The sequence below is a fragment of the Pithys albifrons genome, chromosome 10 (genome assembly GCF_047495875.1).
Source record: "Pithys albifrons albifrons isolate INPA30051 chromosome 10, PitAlb_v1, whole genome shotgun sequence".
Taxonomy (NCBI): domain Eukaryota; kingdom Metazoa; phylum Chordata; class Aves; order Passeriformes; family Thamnophilidae; genus Pithys; species Pithys albifrons.
In genome coordinates, this window is record NC_092467.1 from 33209874 (window position 1) to 33227307 (window position 17434).

Below are 17434 nucleotides of genomic sequence, written 5' to 3' on the forward strand. Positions count from 1 at the left end.
CTGCCAGCTCTGGGGTGGGGCTGGGGCAAGACTTTTCCTGCCAAAAACCTCCAGTAATAGTGACAAAAAAAGGGGGTGGGAACAGCAGGGTTTATAAAATAGAGGGAAGGAGGTGAAAGGATGAAATTGGATTGTTTCAGTTTGAAACAGTAGAGAGGAAGAGGGAGAGGAAGAGAGAAAGAATGAGAGAAAATGGAGAGAGAGAACAAAGAGAGAAAAAGGGGAGGAAAGGAAAGAGAGAAAGGAAAAAAAGGAGAGAAAGAGAGAAAGGAAAAAAGGGAGAGAAAGAAAGAGAGAAAGGAAGGAAAAAAGGGAGAGAAAGAAAGAGAGAAAGGAAGGAAAAAAGGGAGAGAAAGAAAGAGAGAAAGGAAGGAAAAAAGGGAGAGAAAGAAAGAGAGAAAGGAAGGAAAAAAGGGAGAGAAAGAAAGAGAGAAAGGAAGGAAAAAAGGGAGAGAAAGAAAGAGAGAAAGGAAGGAAAAAAGGGAGAGAAAGAAAGAGAGAAAGGAAGGAAAAAAGGGAGAGAAAGAAAGAGAGAAAGGAAGGAAAAAAGGGAGAGAAAGAAAGAGAGAAAGGAAGGAAAAAAGGGAGAGAAAGAAAGAGAGAAAGGAAGGAAAAAAGGGAGAGAAAGAAAGAGAGAAAGGAAGGAAAAAAGGGAGAGAAAGAAAGAGAGAAAGGAAGGAAAAAAGGGAGAGAAAGAAAGAGAGAAAGGAAGGAAAAAAGGGAGAGAAAGGAAGAGAGGGAGGAAAAAAGGGAGAGAAAGGAAGAGAGGGAGGAAAAAAGGGAGAGAAAGGAGGAGAGGGAGGAAAAAAGGGAGAGAAAGGAGGAGAGGGAGGAAAAAAGGGAGAGAAAGGAAGAGAGGGAGGAAAAAAGGGAGAGAAAGGAAGAGAGGGAGGAAAAAAGGGAGAGAAAGGAAGAGAGGGAGGAAAAAAGGGAGAGAAAGGAAGAGAGGGAGGAAAAAAGGGAGAGAAAGGAAGAGAGGGAGGAAAAAAGGGAGAGAAAGGAAGAGAGGGAGGAAAAAAGGGAGAGAAAGGAAGAGAGGAAGGAAAAAAGGGAGAGAAAGGAAGAGAGGGAGGAAAAAAGGGAGAGAAAGGAAGAGAGGGAGGAAAAAAGGGAGAGAAAGGAAGAGAGGGAGGGAAAAAAGGGAGAGAAAGGAAGAGGGGAGGGAAAAAAGGGAGAGAAAGGAAGAGGGGAGGGAAAAAAGGGAGAGAAAGGAAGAGAGGGGGGAAAAAAGGGAGAGAAAGAAAGGAAGAAAGGAAGGAAAAAAGGGAGAGAAAGAAAGAGAGGAAGGAAAAAAGGGAGAGAAAGAAAGAGAGGAAGGAAAAAAGGGAGAGAAAGGAAGAAAGGAAGGAAGGAAAAAAGGGAGAGAAAGAAAGAGAGAAAGGAAGGAAAAAAGGGAGAGAAAGAAAGAGAGAAAGGAAGGAAAAAAGGGAGAGAAAGGAAGAGAGGAAGGAAAAAAGGGAGAGAAAGGAAGAAAGGAAGGAAAAAAGGGAGAGAAAGGAAGAAAGGAAGGAAAAAAGGGAGAGAAAGGAAGAAAGGAAGGAAAAAAGGGAGAGAAAGGAAGAAAGGAAGGAAAAAAGGGAGAGAAAGGAAGAAAGGAAGGAAAAAAGGGAGAGAAAGGAAGAGAGGAAGGAAGGAAGGAAAAAAGGGAGAGAAAGAAAGAGAGGAAGAAAGGAAGGAAAAAAGGGAGAGAAAGAAAGAAAGAAAGGAAGGAAAAAAGGGAGAGAAAGAAAGAGAGAAAGGAAGGAAAAAAGGGAGAGAAAGAAAGAGAGAAAGGAAGGAAAAAAGGGAGAGAAAGAAAGAGAGAAAGGAAGGAAAAAAGGGAGAGAAAGAAAGAGAGAAAGGAAGGAAAAAAGGGAGAGAAAGAAAGAAAGAAAGGAAGGAAAAAAGGGAGAGAAAGAAAGAGAGAAAGGAAGGAAAAAAGGGAGAGAAAGGAAGAGAGGAAGGAAAAAAGGGAGAGAAAGGAAGAAAGGAAGGAAAAAAGGGAGAGAAAGGAAGAAAGGAAGGAAAAAAGGGAGAGAAAGGAAGAAAGGAAGGAAAAAAGGGAGAGAAAGGAAGAAAGGAAGGAAAAAAGGGAGAGAAAGGAAGAGAGGAAGGAAGGAAGGAAAAAAGGGAGAGAAAGAAAGAGAGGAAGAAAGGAAGGAAAAAAGGGAGAGAAAGAAAGAAAGAAAGGAAGGAAAAAAGGGAGAGAAAGAAAGAGAGAAAGGAAGGAAAAAAGGGAGAGAAAGAAAGAGAGAAAGGAAGGAAAAAAGGGAGAGAAAGAAAGAGAGAAAGGAAGGAAAAAAGGGAGAGAAAGAAAGAGAGAAAGGAAGGAAAAAAGGGAGAGAAAGAAAGAGAGAAAGGAAGGAAAAAAGGGAGAGAAAGAAAGAAAGAAAGGAAGGAAAAAAGGGAGAGAAAGAAAGAAAGGAAAAAAAAGGGGAGAGAAAGGAAGAGAGGGAGGAAAAAAGGGGAGAGAAAGAAAGAAAGGAAAAAAAAGGGGAGAGAAAGGAAGAGAGGGAGGAAAAAAGGGAGAGAAAGGAAGAGAGGGAGGAAAAAAGGGAGAGAAAGGAAGAGAGGGAGGAAAAAAGGGAGAGAAAGGAAGAGAGGGAGGGAAAAAAGGGAGAGAAAGGAAGAGGGGAGGGAAAAAAGGGAGAGAAAGGAAGAGGGGAGGGAAAAAAGGGAGAGAAAGGAAGAGGGGAGGGAAAAAAGGGAGAGAAAGGAAGAGAGGGGGGAAAAAAGGGAGAGAAAGGAAGAGAGGGGGGAAAAAAGGGAGAGAAAGGAAGAGAGGGGGGAAAAAAGGGAGAGAAAGGAAGAAAGGAATGAACAAGACACACCTTTGGCTTGAAGCCTCACTTAGGAAGGAGGAAAAGGCCACTCTAACCTGAATTTCACTTGGTTATTTCATGTGGTTATTTGAAATTTCTGGAATGAGTAAGTTCTTCTGGAGAATTTGGGTAGAAAAAGAGGGTGAGAGGGAAAGTCACCCTTCTCTAAATAGAACTGCTGATATTGCCATGGCAGTTGTGGGGGCACTGAGGGGTTCTGTGCTCCTCAGGCTGCCAGATGGTTTCACGCAGCTGCTGAACCTGACCCAGCTCTACCTGAACGATGCCTTCTTGGAGTTCCTCCCAGCCAACTTTGGCAGGTAAGGATGAGCCACCAGAGCTCAGGGATCCTGCACTGGAGCTACACAAACCCCAGAGCTTTGGGCTTTTCTGCCCAATTTGGTGGCTGATTGTTGTGCAGGGGATGTTGTGTCAGCAGGATTTGGGGTTGGGGGGATGCCCTTGGGGGGAAAGGTGAGAAGAAATGGGACCTGAAGGGGCTTGTCCTTCAAAGGTGGGACTGAGCTGTGGGAAGGGCAGGGAACAGCAACATCCCTGGGAAAGGGGCAGGGGGAGAAGGGCTGGAGTCAGGAGGGAAGGAAGGAGCAGAGAGAGGACTCAAAAAGGAGCTGAGCAGAAGGGCTGGAGAGGGAGGGGGACAATAAATGCAGAGCCACAGCCAGAAAGTGTTGGCTGAGGGCACAGCAAGGTGGTGGCACTCAGAGTGAGCCCACCCTGCCCTAACATGGGGCAGCAGGAGCTAGGGGGGGCTTGCCCTGCTCAGCTCTGGCAGAAATGGGGCTCTGGTTCCACCTGCTGAGGGTCAGGGGTGCCCCTTCTGCCCCGATTGTGCTGCTGGGCACGAGCTCAGGGGGCAAACCAGGCACGGGCACAGCCAGTCCATGGGGCAAACCAGGCATGGGCACAGCCAGTCCATGGGGCAAACCAGTCATGGGCACAGCCAGTCCATGGGGGCAAACCAGCCATGGGCACAGCCAGTCCATGGGGGCAAACCAGCCATGGGCACAGCCAGTCCATGGGGGCAAACCAGCCATGGGCACAGCCAGTCCATGGGGGCAAACCAGCCATGGGCACAGCCAGTCCATGGGGCAAACCAGGCATGGGCACAGCCAGTCCATGGGGCTGGGGCAGAGTCCACCTCATGCCAGTCCCATCCTGCTCGTTCTGTGGCTCTCTGGGAACACCAAGAGCTCTCCAGAGTTAATCCTGAGGTGCCAGAGCTGTGTTGGAAGAGATGTTGGTGTGCCCAGGTGGGCAAATGAGTGCCTGCCCTGCCCCAGGGATGTGCCTGCCCTGCCCCAGGGATGTGCCTGCCCTGCCCCAGGGATGTGCCTGCCCTGCCCCAGGGATGTGCCTGCCCTGCCCAGGGGTGTGCCTGGCCCTGCCCCAGGGGTGTGCCTGCCCCTGCCCCAGGGGTGTGCCTGGCCCTGCCCCTGCCCCAGGGGTGTGCCTGGCCCTGCCCCTGCCCCAGGGGTGTGCCTGGCCCTGCCCCTGCCCCAGGGGTGTGCCTGCCCCTGCCCCTGCCCCAGGGGTGTGCCTGCCCCTGCCCCTGCCCCAGGGGTGTGCCTGCCCCTGCCCCTGCCCCAGGGATGTGCCTGCCCCTGCCCCAGGGATGTTCCTGCCCTGCCCCAGGGGCCAGCCTGGCCCTGCCCCTGCCCCAGGGATGTGCCTGCCCTGTCCCAGGGATGTTCCTGCCCTGTCCCAGGGATGTTCCTGCCCTGTCCCAGGGGTGTTCCTGCCCTGCCCCAGGGGCCAGCCTGGCCCTGCCCCAGGGGCCAGCCTGGCCCTGCCCCAGGGATGTGCCTGCCCTACCCCAGGGATGTTCCTGCCCTGCCCCAGGGGCCAGCCTGGCTTTGGGCTGGAGCAGAGCCCGTTGTCACAGCAATTCCAGACTGGTTTATTTATGACTTGAGCCAAGTGGACACAGTAAATCTTCGTTCCTCTCAAGAATTCTCAGATTTCCTGAAGGATAAAAAGCAACTGCTCCCAAATTTCCTGCCAATCCCAACCCTCCCAATGGGTCTGCTTGGAATCTGCTGTGCCTTCAGCAGGAGCAGGACATGCTGAGTGTTGGGATGGGCTGGACCCTCCCCAGCTCCAGGTGCTGCTGGGGGGTCGTTCCCTCTGAGCCCCCCTGGGCCACGTTCAGCCCCCCAGTGGCTGAGCTTGGGGTTCTTGTGCTTTCATTAAATAACTCATTTCAGAGCATTCTTGGGGATTCCTCAACTCCCTCCTGGAATGAACTCATCGTTTTCTCTCCTGTTTCCAGACTTGTCAAATTGCGAATTTTGGAGTTGAGAGAAAACCACTTGAAAACTCTACCAAAGTAAGTGGGGGAATATTTGATTTATTCACCTGGAATTGAGGGAGGTGCAAATATCTGTGTTTGTAGCCCTGCAATGGTGGCCTCTCTGTCAAGAGTGTATTTTTTTGCATGTTTTAAGGAAATTCTGCTGGAGGGTTTCAGCAGAAATCTCTTGATTGTTTGAGGTGGTGGAAGATGGACCTTGTACATGAACTGAGCATTAATCAGTGGCCAAAACCTTCAGTGGGACATTTTAAAATAAATAAACCAAACTGAGAAGTGACAGCTGAGAGAGGCCTGGGCAGTGAGGATGGGACAGGATTTTTTCCTCCCAAGAACTAATGGTGGGTTGAAAACCCCCCTCGGTGGAACCCTCTGGTTTGAACAGAATTTCAGGGGGTTTGGTGCTTCCCAGAGCAGCTGAAAATCCTGGAGCAGCAGATTATTCAGGATAAAGTTGCTGGTGTTTCTTGGGGCTGCTCACAACAAATAGGAAGTTTCTGTAATTCAGTGCTGCCAACATTTAAATGGTGTTTTGGGAAGGAAATGGCAGAGAAAAGAGCAACAAATCTCTGCCCCTGCACTGCAGAAATCGGGGATTGGCTTTTCTACCCAGCCCAGAATTGCCTCAGGGTTTTCTGGAAGAGAAAAGTCATGGAAAAGTATCCCTGGATTTGGGGCTTGGCCCCGTTGGGAGTGGGACAGTGGGGGCTCCAAAGTGCCTTTATTCAACTCTGAACTGCACATTAATTAGCCCATTTAAAGGGATTTATCAACACCTCCTGCCCAGGCAGTTTGTCTGCAATGGGATAACGTGACACTGTTGGTACTTCCTGGGAATTTCCATCCCCCCATTATCCTGTGCCAAAGGACAGGGAGGTTTTGGGTTAAAGACACTTGGACTTTTATCACTTTATACTGATGGAAACTTTGTTTGTATCAGTTTATCCCAACAGATACTTTGATTCCTGTCAGTTTATATTGATAGATAATTTGATTTCTCTCAGTTTATCCTGACAGATATTTTGATTTCTCTCAGTTTATTCTGATGGAAACTTTGATTTCTCTCAGTTTATTCTGATGGAAACGTTGATTTCCCTCAGTTTATACTGATAGATAATTTGATTTCTCTCAGATTATACTGATAGATAATTTTATTTCTCAGTTTATCCTGATGGAAACTTTGATTTCTCTCAGTTTATTCTGATAGATAATTTAATTTCTCTCAGTTTATATTGATAGATAATTTGATTTCTCTCAGTTTATATTGATGGAATCTTTGATTTCTCTCAGTTTATATTGATAGATAATTTGATTTCTCTCAGATTATATTGATGGAAACTTTGATTTCTCTCAGATTATATTGATGGAAACTTTGATTTCTCTCAGTTTATCCTGATGGAAACTTTGATTTCTCTCAGTTTATATTGACAGATACTTTGATTTCTCTCAGTTTATCCTGATGGAAACTTTGATTTCTCTCAGTTTATATTGACAGATACTTTGATTTCTCTCAGTTTATCCTGATGGAAACTTTGATTTCTCTCAGTTTATTCTGATAGATAATTTAATTTATCTCAGTTTATATTGATAGATAATTTTATTTCCCTCAGTTTATACTGATAGATAATTTTATTTCTCAGTTTATTCTGATGGAAACTTTGATTTCTCTCAGTTTATACTGATAGATAATTTGATTTCTCTCAGTTTATATTGACAGATACTTTGATTTCCCTCTGTTTATCCTGATGGAATCTTTGATTTCTCTCAGTTTATATTGATAGATAATTTTATTTCCCTCTGTTTATACTGATAGAATCTTTGATTTCTCTCAGTTTATCCTGATGGAAACTTTGATTTCTCTCAGTTTATATTGATGGATAATTTGATTTCTCTCAGTTTGTCCTGATGGAAACTTTGATTTCCCTCAGTTTATATTGATAGATAATTTGATTTCTCTCAGTTTATACTGATAGATAATTTTATTTCCCTCAGTTTATATTGATAGATAATTTGATTTCTCTCAGTTTATTCTGATAGATAATTTAATTTCTCTCAGTTTATACTGATAGATAATTTTATTTCCCTCAGTTTATAGTGACAGATACTTTGATTTCCCTCAGTTTATTCTGATGGAAACTTTGATTTCTCTCAGTTTATTCTGATAGATAATTTGATTTCCCTCAGTTTATCCTGATGGAAACTTTGATTTCCCTCAGTTTATATTGATAGATAATTTGATTTCTCTCAGTTTATACTGATAGATAATTTGATTTCTCAGTTTACCCTGATGGAAACTTTGATTTCCCTCACTCTGGACACTCTCCTGGATAAACTTTCCTTTCTGAGTTGCTCCAGGACATCTGGAGGGTTCTGGATATTTCCCTGCTGGCAGAGTCTGTCCCTGGGAAGGGCCCTCTGACTTTCTGCCCCTCCAACCTGCCCCAGCCCAGAGGGAAGGGATCAGTTTTCCCGTTTTTTTGGGCTCAGCATCCCTGAGAATTCCACCCCAGAGCTCGGGGCTGGTCCCTCCTGGCAGCCCCTCCAGGCCCCTGTCCCTGGGCAGGGAGTGGTGCCCAGAGCTGGCACCTGATGCCAGGGGAAATCCTCCCTTCCAAAGGGCATGGGATGGGTGTTCTGATAATCCAGCACCTAAATCCGGTCTAAAGTTTTCCATGGAAGTTCTTTGAAAGGGAGATGGACAAAGGGAGGATTCCCTGGGTGAAGTTTCTCCTTCTGGATAAGGAGTTAAGGCGTGAAAAGAGCATTTGGGGCAGATTAAACTCCAGGATCTGTTTGGGCTCCACAATCAAATATTGCCAAAAGAGTTTGGGGGAAAACACCTTTTTCACCCAGAAGAATTTACTCCTATTAAATTTCATAAAATGGGACTTTTTCTATCCTTTCAATTCCAGGTGTACCTTTATTATTTTCTGCATAAAATGACATTTCCCCTGACGTTCTTTTGCCCATCCCTCACCTCTCCTTCCATTTCTTTTCCCCCACAAATTTACAAATATAAATATAAAAGTAGCTGCTGGTGGGGAGGACTCAGGTTCCTTTTTTCCCCTGGGTAATTTCATTATTACTTTACCTCCTTATTTTCCAAACTGGTTAAATCCAGAATTTTATGAGTCATGGGTTGTTCTTTCCTTTATTCCCTGCTCAGTTCCTTGGCAATGCTGCAGCTCCTTCACACCTGAAAAATAAGTCAGAGTATGAAAAGCTGCACTGGGAATACCAAAGTTTCCATTTTAATCATCCCACTCCCATATCTGCAGCAAATTGACGTGCCAGGGACCCACAACTGCTCAATATTTAGCAAACAAATCAGGGGGGGAAAAGGCAAAGGGGGGGAATTTTCCTGTTCTTGGTGTAATGATCCCAAATCCAGATTTATTGAGATTCTTTGTGCCTCTCATTTGTGCTGATTGTTCCATGAAAGGGTGAAATTGGGCCTGAGGAGACTCAGCAGCTGGAGGTGTCTGAGAGGCAGCACAAAGTCTGGATAAGAAGCACAGAGTGGTTGGAATTGACAATATCCAGTGAATCAGAGCAGGCTCTTCCTTGGGGAATGACCCTCAGCTGCCAGTGGGTGTTTGCAGGGGCTCCATTTGCACCTTGGGAGGTTCCTGGGGCAGATTGGAGGGATTTGAACCTGCAGGATTAATATTCTCATGCTCTTCTGTCCCTCAAACTTCCCTCCAAAGTGACAAAGGAACCAGAGAAATTCCAGAGAGACATTCAGAGATCCAAAATATCCCAACCCATTCCCGTCCTTATATAGGTAATTTGTGCATAAAAGGATTATTATTTCCCAGAACATGATAAGTGAGTGAGAAAGAGCCCAGTCCAGCACCACCATCCCCGAGCCCAGCACCATCAACCCCCTGCCTGGGAGAGCCCAGCACCATCATCCCCCTGCCTGGGAGAGCCCAGCACCATCATCCCCCTGCCTGGGAGAGCCCAGCACCATCATCCCCCTGCCTGGGGGAGCCCAGCACCATCATCCCCCTGCCTGGGAGAGCCCAGCACCATCATCCCCCTGCCTGGGAGAGCCCAGCACCATCATCCCCCTGCCTGGGGGAGCCCAGCACCATCAACCCCCTGCCTGGGGGAGCCCAGCACCATCAACCCCCTGCCTGGGGGAGCCCAGCACCATCAACCCCCTGCCTGGGGGAGCCCAGCACCATCAACCCCCTGCCTGGGGGAGCCCAGCACCATCATCCCCCTGCCTGGGAGAGCCCAGCCCAGCACCATCATCCCCCTGCCTGGGAGAGCCCAGCCCAGCACCATCATCCCCCTGCCTGGGAGAGCCCAGCCCCATCATCCCCCTGCCTGGGAGAGCCCAGCCCAGCCCCATCATCCCCCTGCCTGGGAGAGCCCAGCCCAGCACCATCATCCCCCTGCCTGGGAGAGCCCAGCACCATCATCCCCCTGCCTGGGAGAGCCCAGCCCAGCACCATCATCCCCCTGCCTGGGAGAGCCCAGCCCAGCACCATCATCCCCCTGCCTGGGAGAGCCCAGCCCAGCACCATCATCCCCCTGCCTGGGAGAGCCCAGCCCAGCACCATCATCCCCCTGCCTGGGAGAGCCCAGCCCAGCACCATCATCCCCCTGCCTGGGAGAGCCCAGCCCAGCACCATCATCCCCCTGCCTGGGAGAGCCCAGCCCAGCACCATCATCCCCCTGCCTGGGAGAGCCCAGCACCATCATCCCCCTGCCTGGGAGAGCCCAGCACCATCATCCCCCTGCCTGGGAGAGCCCAGCACCATCATCCCCCTGCCTGGGAGAGCCCAGCACCATCATCCCCCTGCCTGGGAGAGCCCAGCACCATCATCCCCCTGCCTGGGAGAGCCCAGCACCATCATCCCCCTGCCTGGGAGAGCCCAGCCCAGCACCATCATCCCTCTGCCTGGGGGAGCCCAGCACCATCATCCCCCTGCCTGGCCCAGCCCAGCACCATCCCCCTGCCTGGCCCAGCCCAGCACTATCATTGAAATATTCACTTTATTCTGAACCTTATGGGAGTTTCACCTTAAGAGCCAACAATCAGACCTTCTCCATGTGAGTCCTGACTGGAGCTGCTTATGAATGGAAAAGCAGCTCCCAGAGTGATACCAGTCAGGATTTATGGGAAATCTTGGGCCACTTTTATCAGCACATTAATTCCATTCCATTCCATCATTTGAGCCATGAATATTTAACTGAGCATTGCCCATAATTGCTCCTCTCCTCATCCACCTCTACAAAATGACCCCACATGAGAAATAGAAGGAAGTTTTCCCTAAGGAAAGTAAAAGTAATTACGTGGAAGGGCTAAAAATAGCAGGAACTGATGGCAAACCTCAGCCAACACTGCACTGGGCACTGTGGCACTGCTGCGGGCTCTGCGGGCACCAAACTGGGTGGCATCAATTGGAACGGGGCTGGGGCTGGAACGGAGCTGGGGCTGGAACTGAGCTGGGAATGGAACAACCCTGGGACTGGAACGGAGCTGGGACTGGAACGGAGCTGGGACTGGAACGGAGCTGGGACTGGAACTGAGCTGGAACGGAGCTGGGGCTGGAACGGAGCTGGGGCTGGAACTGAGCTGGGGCTGGAACTGAGCTGGGACTGGAATGGAGCTGGGAATGGAACAACCCTGGGACTGGAACGGAGCTGGGACTGGAACTGAGCTGGGACTGGAACTGAGCTGGAACGGAGCTGGGGCTGGAACTGAGCTGGGGCTGGAACTGAGCTGGGACTGGAATGGAGCTGGGAATGGAACAACCCTGGGACTGGAACGGAGCTGGGAATGGAACGGAGCTGGGACTGAAACAACCCTGGGACTGGAACTGAGCTGGGACTGGAACAACCCCGGGACTGGAACGGAGCTGGGGCTGGAACTGAGCTGGGACTGGAACTGAGCTGGGACTGGAACAACCCTGGGACTGGAATGGAGCTTGGACTGGAACTGAGCTGGGAATGGAACAACCCTGGGGCTGGAATGGAGCTGGGGCTGGAACTGAGCTGGGAATGGAACAACCCTGGGGCTGGAATGGAGCTGGGGCTGCAACAACCCTGTGGCTCTTTCTGGAGGTCTCCAAAACCCCCACTGACTGTCAGCAATCCCACATTTGCTGCCCTTTGGGGCCTCTCTGCCCCTGCCCCTGCACAGCAGCACTCCTGGTCCTGGGCAGGTGGTGGCTCTGTGTCCCCCCTGGCATGGAGGGTCCCCACAGCCTGTGCCAGCAGAGCTCCTGGGCAGGTGGTAGCTCTGTGTCCCCCCTGGCATGGAGGGACCCTGCAGTCTGTGCCAGCAGAGCTCCTGGGCAGGTGGTGGCCCTGTGTCCCCCCCTGGCATGGAGGGTCCCCACAGTCTGTGCCAACACAGCTCCTGGGCAGGTGGGGGCTCTGTGTCCCCCCTGGCATGGAGGGACCCTGCAGTCTGTGCCAGCAGAGCTCCTGGGCAGGTGGTGGCCCTGTGTCCCCCCTGGCATGGAGGGTCCCCACAGCCTGTGCCAACACAGCTCCTGGGCAGTTTGGGGCCCTGTGTCCCCCCTGGCATGGAGGGTCCCCGCAGTCTGTGCCAACACAGCTCCTGGGCAGTTTGGGGCCCTGTGTCCCCCCTGGCATGGAGGGTCCCCACAGTCTGTGCCAGCAGAGCTCCTGGGCAGGTGGTGGCTCTGTGTCCCCCCTGGCATGGAGGGTCCCCGCAGTCTGTGCCCTGGGCAGCCCCAGCACAGGCTCACGGTGCCATTACTGAGGTGTTGGCACCAACTCTGGTTCCCAGCCCGGGCTCTTTGCTCATCACTGTTACCTCTGGTGCAAATTTCACAGGTGAAAGGGTGGATATTTTACAGCACAGCAATTAAGACTGTGCTAATTTTTTGATTAGGATCTGATTCCCTTCCAAGGCCTCTGAACTGCCTCGTGCAGTCAACACTAAATGACTTAATTTACTACTTTTATCCTCTTTTTTTACCAAAGCCAGTGTGGAGTTGGGACCACTTTGGTCCACCAGGGCTTGAAGAGAAATCTGCTCTAGTGGGAAAACCCTCTCCCAGTTTTGTTCATGGAAACAAAGGCAGTGATTGATTTGTTAATTTGAACTTCATTAAATTTGGCCCTCAGAGCAGCTGAGGGGCCTGTTGGGCCATGAGGAGTCAACCCACTCTCTAGTTACAAAACGTTAATCACAAATCCATAAATCTGTACCAAAAAGACACTTTTAATATTATATTTCATTTCAATTACTTTCAAATATAAAATGAGACATTTTCCCTGAGAAACTGTACAAAATTCTACCAGGATTCTGTTTATTTCTGTACTAAAATAAGTTTCTTTTTAGTCCAAGAACTTTACTTAGTGTTGGATGGAACACGTTGTTCAGATTTGCACCATCAGCACCAAACTGGTGCAATCCCTTTTGCCAGAAAAGGATCTTTGCAGCTTTATTTTCACCCAAACAAAACCTGCCTGACATTTTGCAGGTTTAAATCTCACCTCAGATATTTCCTGCTCTCTTCCAGGTCAATGCACAAACTGACTCAGCTGGAGAGGCTTGACCTGGGCAATAATGAGTTCTCTGAGCTGGTAAGAAATTCACCTTTTAACAGAGGACCTGTGGGGTTTGGATGCCCTGGGGATGGCACTGGAGTTCTGTGATAAAACTTTGTTGGGTTGTGGCCATGGGTGAGGGTTTGGATGCCCTGGGGATGGCACTGAAGGTCTCTGTGAAAGGCTTGGTTGGGTTATGGCCATGGGTGAGGGTTTGGATGCCCTGGGGATGGCACTGAAGGTCTCTGTGAAAGGTTTGGTTGGATTGTGGCCATGGGTGAGGGTTTGGATGCCCTGGGGATGGCACTGAAGGTCTCTGTGAAAGGCTTGGTTGGGTTGTGGCCATGGGTGAGGGTTTGGATGCCCTGGGGATGGGCACTGAGGTTCTGTGATAAAAGCTTTGTTGGGTTGTGGCCATGGGTGAGGGTTTGGATGCCCTGGGGATGGGCACTGAGATTCTGTGAAAGGTTTGGTTGGATTGTGGCCATGGGTGAGGGTTTGGATGCCCTGGGGATGGCACTGAAGGTCTCTGTGAAAGGTTTGGTTGGGTTGTGGCCATGGATGAGGGTTTGGATGCCCTGGGGATGGTTTTGGCCATGGGTGAGGACACTTCTTTGTGGAGCAGAAGGTTCCTGAGGTGTGTTGATGTCAGACCAGGGTTCATCCCCATCAGGCTTTGCAGTACAGGTCAAGGATTGTCCCTCTGAGCAGGTTGTTACCCCTGAGATGCTTCACGGGGGCCTGAACTGAACATCTTGTGATAAATTATTGTGTAATTATGGATTAATTTCTTAGTACCATTGATTACATCTTCTACCATTGATATATCCAACATCAGACATTGTTAGGAGTTACTACTGGTGGTTATTGGAGAAGCTGTGGCTGCCCCAGCCCTGGAGTGTCCCAGGCCAGGCTGGACAGGGCTTGGAGCACCCTGGGACAGTGGGAGGTGTCCCTGCCCATGGCAGGGGTGGCACTGGAGGGGCTTTGAGGAGAAATCTGGGCAGGAAACAGGTAAAGGTGGGGAGAAAAGGAAAAGGGAAGAGGAGAAAATGTCGGATATTTTTAATTGAAGGTTCATGTCAGTCTCCAATTCAGACTTGAGAAACATTTCTGTGCCAGGAGGGGTCAGAGCCTGGAACAGGATCCCTGGAGAGGGCAGGGATGCCCCAAGCCTGGCAGGGATTAGGGGACATGGAAAGAATTCCCTTATTAAAGGATCCCTGGAGAGGGCAGGGATGCCCCAAGCCTGGCAGGGATTAGGGGACATGGAAAGAATTCCCTTATTAAAGGATCCCTGGAGAGGGCAGGGATGCCCCAAGCCTGGCAGGGATTAGGGGGGACTGGGAGGATTCCCTTATTGGAGAGGGCAGGGATGCCCCAAGCCTGGCAGGGATTAGGGGGGACTGGGAGAATTCCCTTATTAAAGGATCCCTGGAGAGGGCAGGGATGCCCCAAGCCTGGCAGGGATTAGGGGGGACTGGGAGAATTCCCTTATTAAAGGATCCCTGGAGAGGGCAGGGATGCCCCAAGCCTGGCAGGGGTTAGGGGACATTGGGAGAATTCCCTTATTAAAGGATCTCTGGAGAGGGCAGGGATGTCCCAAACGTGGCAGGGGTTAGGGGGGACATGGAAAGAATTCCTTTATTAAAGGATCCCTGGAGAGGGCAGGGATGCCCCGAGCCTGGCAGGGATTAGGGGGGACATTGGGAGAATTCCCTTATTAAAAGATCCCTGGAGAGGGCAGGGATGCCCCGAGCCTGGCAGGGATTAGGGGGGACATTGGGAGAATTCCCTTATTAAAGGATCCCTGGAGAGGGCAGGGATTAGGGGGGACATTGGGAGAATTCCCTTATTAAAGGATCCCTGGAGAGGGCAGGGGTGCCCCAAGCCTGGCAGGGGTTAAGGGACATTGGGAGAATTCTCTTATTAAGGTTTTGGTCAGGGCTGGTTGGCCACTGTAAGGCCCTTCCAGCTGATTCTCTTCCATTCCATTCCTATTCCCACTCTGCTCCATTCCAGTTGTGCCAATCTGTGTGGAAAATGAAAATACTCTCCAAAAACGCATCAACTGAAACATTTCTAACAGGGATAAACAAGTTTTTGGTGCCCAAACCTGTGTGAGATCCCACCTGGGTCATGGTGAACCACAACAAACCACAATCCTGGTACTCCAGAAATGCCATAAATTATAATCCAAACTCAAGGAATGTCACACCAACTGTGGCCAGCACAGGAATGGGCTGTTCCCCCTGAGCAAAGTGTCTGTTAATGTGAAAGCACAAGTGGAGAGGGGGAATTCTGATTATCCTCAATGACCCCAGTCAGGGAGTGCTCCAGAGGGACACAGAAACGTTAATCAGCATAGGAATAAATAGCATAAAATGATCATTAATCAGTTTAGCCTGTGTGCTGGTTTAAAGGTGAACCAGCAGGGGAAATGAACTCACCACGAGAGAGATTATAAGTCAGACCTAAAATTTAATAATAATATTACAATAACAACACTGACACACAAGGGAAATTGCTTTCAACTCACAAAACCCCAGCAGTATAACCCAGTGTCCTGGGGCACAAACCCAAGGGGGTTTGTTTGCCCTTGTGCTGAGACCCCTGTGGCTCCCCCAAGTCCAGAGCAAAAGGAAAAGAAAAACCTGTTGGTGCAGGCGAGGGCTGTGGTCTGGGTGAGAGCGGGGATCTCCTCCTGTCAAGGTCCTGCTGCTCCTCTGGATCCAACGAGAAGTTCCCAAAGTCTTCTTACCCACCACTTATGTACCCTCAGGGAGCACCCAGTCCCTCCCCCTGGGCGGGGACTCACACAATGGGTGATTAACTCTGGGAGCCAGGCGGTGTTGTTGGACCGTTGATGGCCCATTGGCAGCTCCGCCCCCTCAGGCTGGGTGTGAAGGTGATAATGGCTCCCTGGGCAGCTGCTGCCAATGGCCCATTGTCCTTGGGGAATGAATAGAGGGGTGTGCTGGTTTAAAGGTGAACCAGCAGGGAAATGAACTCACCAGCAGGGAAGATTATAAGTCAGAGCTAAAATTTAATAATAATATTACAATAACAACACTGACACACAAGGGAAATTGCTTTCAACTCACAAACCCCAGCAGTATAACCCAGTGTCCTGGGGCACAAACCCAAGGGGGTTTGTTTGCCCTTGTGCTGAGACCCCCTGTGGTTCCCCCAAGTCCAGAGCAAAAGGAAAAGAAAAACCTGTTGGTGCAGGCGAGGGCTGTGGTCTGGGTGAGAGCGGGGATCTCCTCCTGTCGAGGTCCTGCTGCTCCTCTGGATCCAACAAGAGGTTCCCGAGGTTTTCTTACCTACCACTTCTGTACCCTCAGGGAGCACCCAGTCCCTCCCCCTGGGCGGGGACTCACCCAATGGGTGATTAACTCTGGGAGCCAGGGGGTGTTGAACTGTTGATGGCCCATTGGCAGCTCCGCCCCCTCAGGCTGAGTGTGAAGGTGATAATGGCTCCCTGGGCAGCTGCTGCTAATGGCCCATTGTCCTTGGGGAATGAATAGAGGGGGTGGAATACACAGCTTTGATCACCCCCACACAGGGTTAGCTGGACCCTCCTGCTCAACTAGGACAGCCTGGAAATGAGAAGTGGGTTTGATCATTCAAGGCCAACAGAACTTCAATAGAATGAGGACACAAAAAATAAATCACCTTTAAACTGTTAACTCAGAGGTTTTCAATGGAAACACTCAGAGAACTGAGGGCCTGAGCTCAGCAGCTTCCTGGGCACCTGGGGAGGCTCCAGGAGCTTCTCCCTCCTGGAAAAGTGGGAAGGGAATGGCAACATCCCAAAGCCCTCAGACCCCCTGGGATAACGGGGTGTCTCCTGAGATGCTGGCACAGGTATTTGTTCTGCCTGGGCTGGGATAATTCCAGCCTTTAAAATGCTGGCACCTGGTTAGTCAGGACCACAGGGAATATTTAATCCCAGTTCCTGGTCCTAAAAAATCCCCCAACTCAGCCAAGCAAAGGCGAGTTGGAGTCTTGGTTTGCTGTGGGAAACGTTTCATGGGAAGGTTTCAGGTTATGGGAATGTTTGGGACCTGCTAATTGTGGATTTCCCAGCCCTGAGGAGGGAGAGATATTTGGGAATTGCCTGTTTTCCGGATTCTCCCAGCCCTAAGGAGTGAGAGATATTTGGGATTTGCCTGTTTTCTGGATTTTCCAGTCCTGAGGAGGGAGAGATATTTGGGAATTGCCTGTTTTCCGGATTTTCCCAGCCCTGAGTGAGGGATGGTTTGGGAATTGCACATTTTCCGGATTTTCCCAGCCCTGAGTGAGAGATATTTGGGAATTGCCTGATTTCCGGATTTTCCCAGCCCTGAAGAGTGGGGGAGGATTTGGGAATTGCCTGTTTTCTGGATTTTCCCAGCCCTGAGGAGGGAGAGATATTTGGGAATTGCCTGTTTTCCGGATTTTCCAGCTCTGAGGAGGGAGAGATATTTGGGAATTGCCTGTTTTCTGGATTCTCCAGCTCTGAGGAGTGAGGGATGGTTTGGGAATTGCCTGTTTTCCGGATTTCCCAGCCCTGAGGAGGGAGAGATATTTGGGAATTGCCTGTTTTCCGGATTTTCCCAGCCCTAAGGAGTGAGGGATGGTTTGGGAATTGCCCGTTTTCCGGATTTTCCCAGCCCTGAGGAGTGAAAGATATTTGGGAATTGCCTGTTTTCTGGATTTTCCAGCCCTAAGGAGTGAGAGATATTTGGGAATTGCCTGTTTTCCGGATTTTCCAGCCCTA

The 17434-nt window shown here is 50.0% G+C and overlaps 1 protein-coding gene across 4 annotated transcripts in view; it reads left to right on the forward strand.

Moving 5' to 3' along the window:
- The window catches only part of LRRC7 (leucine rich repeat containing 7), a 134183-nt gene that overhangs the window by 67519 nt on the left and 49230 nt on the right, over nucleotides 1–17434 (forward strand). For all 4 annotated transcript variants that reach the window (XM_071565464.1, XM_071565461.1, XM_071565462.1 and 1 more), the window contains exons 5-7: nucleotides 3032–3121; nucleotides 5092–5148; nucleotides 12642–12705. In XM_071565464.1, the coding sequence (XP_071421565.1) occupies nucleotides 3032–3121; nucleotides 5092–5148; nucleotides 12642–12705 (211 nt within the window). The remainder of the gene's footprint in view (nucleotides 1–3031; nucleotides 3122–5091; nucleotides 5149–12641; nucleotides 12706–17434) is intronic.